This window comes from Octopus bimaculoides, chromosome 19, assembly GCF_001194135.2.
Source record: "Octopus bimaculoides isolate UCB-OBI-ISO-001 chromosome 19, ASM119413v2, whole genome shotgun sequence".
In the NCBI taxonomy this organism is placed as follows: domain Eukaryota; kingdom Metazoa; phylum Mollusca; class Cephalopoda; order Octopoda; family Octopodidae; genus Octopus; species Octopus bimaculoides.
Window position 1 is genome coordinate 45,235,649 of NC_068999.1, and position 5,900 is coordinate 45,241,548.

At 35.0% G+C, this 5,900-nt stretch overlaps 1 protein-coding gene across 1 annotated transcript in view; it reads right to left on the reverse strand.

Annotated features, from left to right (window-relative positions):
* The window catches only part of LOC106881077 (intraflagellar transport protein 80 homolog), a 295,274-nt gene that overhangs the window by 229,320 nt on the left and 60,054 nt on the right, over positions 1–5,900 (reverse strand). The window contains exon 7 of the mRNA XM_052974707.1: positions 168–292. Within this exon, the coding sequence (XP_052830667.1) occupies positions 168–292 (125 nt within the window). The remainder of the gene's footprint in view (positions 1–167; positions 293–5,900) is intronic.

The window sequence follows — 5,900 nt, forward strand, 5'->3', positions numbered from 1 at the left end:
ATATATATATATATATATATGAATATATATATATATGAATATTGGAAGCCACAGTTTAAGTTGCTTTTCTTTTTACATTTATAAGATTATCCATCTTTTAATCAAAGATAACACAGACAAGTTCATATTTCCGAAAGGATGTTTTGAAATAATTCCAACCAACTTACCTGTCAACTAAATGACCGATAATCACTTGACCAATGCCACAAGCACCAGAAACTTGAGTTCCATCAGTGGACCAAGCCAAACAGAAAATGCTTCCAGTGTTGGGTTTTTCCAGGGCGTAGGACCACTAAAAATAAGAAACATGAAAATATGAAAATTGCTTTTCAAAACTATCACAAGGATAGTGATGGTGGTTGTGATGGTGGTGGTGATGGTGATAACACAAAATTATTTTAAATCTATAACTTAAAGAGAAAAACAAAAAGAAGCAAGAAAAAAAAAGAGCAGGTTATAATAAGATAATGTCTCAAAGGGAGGCTGCAGCTGCTTTCTTGGTTTTCAGAAGTCTTAGTAAGTTTTTAATTTGAAGTTACCATTCAGAGAACGCTAATCTCAAAGACCTTTCTGTCTCTGAAAGGAAAGCATTTTTTTCCTCAACCTGCTTACTTCGACAATGGAACACCATTGATCTTGCGTCTCCAACACAAAAGCAAGAACGTTTCTAGTTTTTCAATGGGTAACAATTATAATTAAAATGACGAAACAGGGAAATATCTATTCCGTTTTCTTTCTCTTTGTCAGAACCGTTTAGAAAATGCCTGTGGAAATATGCTATTACGTTAGAACCAGTTTGAGAAATATGGAATTAAACTATTTGCTATTTCACAAGGAGAAAACCAATTTAATCTGAAACTAAAACTAGAAGAAAACTGAGCTCAAGATGTGTATTAATTACTTATACACAAATAAATTAGTCATTAAGGGAATGAGCTGTAGTAGTAACAGCTTCTGAAATAAATTGCTAATGGCTACCAACACCGAGCGAGCTCATAGGTTGTAGGGGTGTTGCGAAGGTGGTCGTTCACCAGGATTAGGAAATCACCTACAAACAGTGGATGCAGCAACCCACTGTTACGGCACATGCTCCCATACTACTACTACTACTACTGAGATGCCAAGTTGAAAGAATCGTTAGATTATCAGAACAAAAATGTCATACAGTATTTCATCAGACTCTAAGTTCTGAATCCAAATTCCACCAAGGTCAACTTTGCCGCCCATCATTTTAGCGGGGGGGGGGGGCAATAAAATAAATAAGTACCAGTCATATACCGAGGTCGATGATATGACTAACTCCCCACCCCCACCCCTCAAAATTGCTGACCTCATGCCAAAATCAGACACCATTGTTGTGTTAGCTGCTAACAGGAAATGTTCAACCAGTCAAAGACATATGGCTTCATAGAAATCGCATGAATAAACGCTTGCATTCAACAACATAAAATGGTTGGAATGTGTCTGTAGGATTTGGGTTGATATGTTTTTAATTCAAAAAATATTTCCTTTCAGAAAACAAACAACAACAACAACAACAAACCCTGTAATACCACAACAGTTTATCATCTAAAAAGAAGCTGACACGTAGAAACTGCAGGATGCTGCAACAGATGCTACTGGCATGAGTGATTGAGTCCTCCAACGTACAAACTTCTGTTAATAAAATGATAAGCTCTTACAACAAACATGGTTTTTTGCAAAGCGCCAACAATTAACATAACAGCTCATGAGAAAAATGTTTAGACCTCTAAACGAATATTACTCATTTGGTATTCTGCGGTATAAAACTGATGTCTAAAGCAATTAGTTTACAAATAAACCACATTTATGCTGCTATGGTGACAAAATAAAATTGTAAAAAATAAAACAAAATGTGTATCACACTTTCAGTAACAATAGCCAAGAAAAGAAATGCTTTTTTAATGATGCTCTTAAAACAGACAAAGAATAAAGGTTACAACACAAGATGCCTGTTTAGGATGTTAATATAGAGTTTTTCATGACTGCACTAGAGAGTGCTACTTAAAGGGAGAGAATTAGTTCTAGCATTAAGCATTCCTTTATCCTTTTATTTGTTTCAGTCATTTGACTGCGGCCATGCTGGGGCACCGCCTTTTAGTCGAGCAAATCGACCCCAGGTCTTATTCTTTGTAAGCCTAGTACTTATTCTATCGATCTCCAGCATCGGTTGTCAAGCGATGTTGGGGGGTACAAATGTTAGTTTATTTATATTTATATACACATAATTATGTGTATATTGTTTATATTAGCCAGACTGGTGTTCTCATCTTCATTCTAGCTTTCGCTATGTTTCAGGTGTTTTACACTCCAGCCTTCTTCAGGTGTCTTGTGTTAAACTCGTTTCTTGTACCAGACTTTCGGACTTAACCTTTTATTTGATCCATGGGGGATCACGCAACTGGTACCATCTTATTTGTATCGTACAGTAGACATAATTTTCTCATCTCAGGAGATTTTCATTGCTATTCAACATAGTTTTAACACCTATTTTTTCCATGTACACTAGCATCAGATGAACAAATTTGTGATACAACACCTTTCTATGCAGCTCAATGTAGCATCCTCAAATCAGGGGAGGCACATGGCTAAGTGGTTAGGGCATTCAGCTCATAATCATAAGATCGTGAGTTCAATATCCAGTGGTGCATTATATCCTTGAGCAAGACATTTTATCTCATGTTGCTGCTCCAGTCCACACAGCAGGCAAAAATGAGTTGTACCTGTAATTCAAATGAGCCAACCTGAGAACTACATTAAGGGTACACATGTCTGTGGAGTACTCAGCCGCTTGCATGTTAATTTCATGAGTGGGCTGTTGTGTTATTCAAATCAGCTGGAACAGTCGTCGTCATAACTGACGGAGTACCTGGTCAGGCCATTACATCTACAGAGCAAAGCCTGGTATTTTCAGATTTTATCTACACACCTCATCTCATATCTTCTATGGTCTACCACTCACACAGAAGGTTCTAACAAACCAACGCCACCACCACTAACACCACTACCACTACCGCTACCACCACCACCACCAGATAGAGAGAGAGAGAGAGAGAGAGAACTTCCCTTGCCCATCTCCCATTAGCATGCTTCGTTCGCTCCTATGCTACATGCCATACCAACACAACTATGGCCGCGACATATGAGTCAAAATCTTTGATGTGCACAACAAACAGTGCCGTGTAAAAAGATAGCCATTATGCAAAGGACTAACTCCTTCTAGTTAACACTGCATAACAATAAATCAACATAACTTGTCAGAAAGAGAGAGAGAGGGAGAGGCAGACAGATAGATAGACTGACAGACAGATCAATAGAGAGAGGGAGAGAGGGGGGCACACAGGCAGATAGACAGACAGATTAAAAGAGAGAGAGAGAGAGAGAGAAAGAGAGAGAGAAAGCGATACATAGTTACACAGAAAGACAAATAGGTTGATAGATAGATAGATAAATAGATAGATAGACAGGTAGGTAGATAGATAGGTAGGTAGATAGATAGATAGACAGATGCATACATACATACATACATACATACATACATACATACACACATGCATAGTTACAGAGAAAGACAGAGAGACAGATGGATATATAGGTAGATAGAGAAAAAGCAAAATAGATAGACAGACTGACAGACCGACAGAGAGACAGAAAAAAAAATGATGAAGAGGGAGATAAGAGATGGGGAGAGTTGAAACTTCATTTCTAAAGTTACTGATTAGATACAAGGAGCAGATATATGAAGCTTGCATGCAGCCTTTAACAAACAGTTCATAAAACAACAAATGCTGTCATCCCGTATAGAATTGCATCTAAAACAAACATCACATGGAGATTTTACACATCCTACTCTGATCATCAAACATAAAGCCATACATATTGAATTACCTTCATGTCACATATACATACACATATATATATATATAGATATGTATATATATACATACATATATATACATACATATATATATATAGATATGTATATATATATATATATACATACATATATATATATAGATATGTATATATATATATATATATATACATACATATATATATATACATAGATATGTATATATATACATAGATATGTATATATATACATACATATATATACATACATACATATATATACATACATATATATACATACATACATATATATACATACATATATATATATACATACATATATATACCTACATACATATACATACATACATATATATACATATATATATGTATATATATATATATATACATATATATATATGTACACACGCATACGTTTATAACAATGCAGATATATATGTGTATGCGTACACAGACATTTATAACCGTGCATGTACATAAATGTAAACACACTTATAAATGCATATACGTTAGATACACACACAAACATATATAAAGCGAGAGACAGACAGACAAGAGACAAACACACACACATATATATATATACATGAGCATGTATATGCACATATATATAATATATATATAATAATAATAATATATATATAATAATAATAATATATATATAATAATAATAATATATATAATATATATATAATATATATATAATATATATATATATATATGTATGTATATACCTATATATACATACACATACCTGCATATAGAGACACACATACACATATATACGTGCATATATATATGCAAACATATATATATACACACACATACAAACACATGAATATAGAAAGACAAATGAAATCACCTGATCGCTTAAAGTACTGGGTGGAGAAACAGGAGAGGGGCAGAGGGAAGGGGAAGGGCAGGGGAGGGGCAAGGGAGGAGGAGGGCTTGCTGTAGCCAGTAATGGCTCAGTTGGTGAGGAACATATTTCAAAAATAAACGCCAAACCAACAACAAACATGTTAAGATTTACAAGGCAATCGAAAAATCTTTCAGAAAGACAGGGCCTGACCATGCTACAGCAACACCACAACCCCTAACACACACACTCACATGCACACACACTACTTTGATCAGCTTATTTTCCCCACTGCCCCCTAATTAGAGGCAATTAATTAATTCATTACCTCTTAATTGTTTTCAATTAAATTGTTTTTAGTCCCCTAAATTCCCAAAATCGAAGCCATTCTTGTTTTGCTGTTAATTTCTTCGGAACCTGCCATCTCTAAATAACTACGAGTTCTTCCAATTAATTGCTTCTGAAGAATTGTCTGCCGTGAAATTGTTCCCCTAAGTCAAGGCCAATCTTGTTTTTCAGGAAATATCTAAGGAACCAAAATGGCCATATAGTTTTTTTTTTTTTTTAACATCACCAACGTTAAATTATTTCCCTAAGTCGAGACTGTTTTTGTTTATTGTTCAAATGTTTTTTTCATTCACCAAAAACATTTATTTACATGGTTACCATACAACACAAAAATATAATACTTTTTTTTGGCACCAAAATCAATGTTACAATTAGGGGATGCATATCATGATGGCCAGTCTGTCTTTCTGTCTTTTTACCTGCCTGTTTGCCTGCCTGTCTGTCCATCTATCCAGCTATCTGTCTGTCTGTCTGGCTATCTACTTATCTTTTTATCTATCTATCTATATATATATATATGTATATATTTATGTATATTTATCTGTCTATCTATCTATCTACTTATCTATCTATCTATGTATCTATCTATATTTATCTATCTATCTATCTATCTATCTATCTATCTATCTACTTATATATCTATCTGTCTGTCTGTCTGTCTACTGATCTTTATCGAGAAACTGATCGGCAAGGCGCAAACGTGCGCGGTGCCGGGCAGGAGCATCCATGACAACCTCCATCTGATGCGCTACATCATAGAGAGGGTAGTTAAGGAACCTGGCATGGGTGGGGCCCTGAT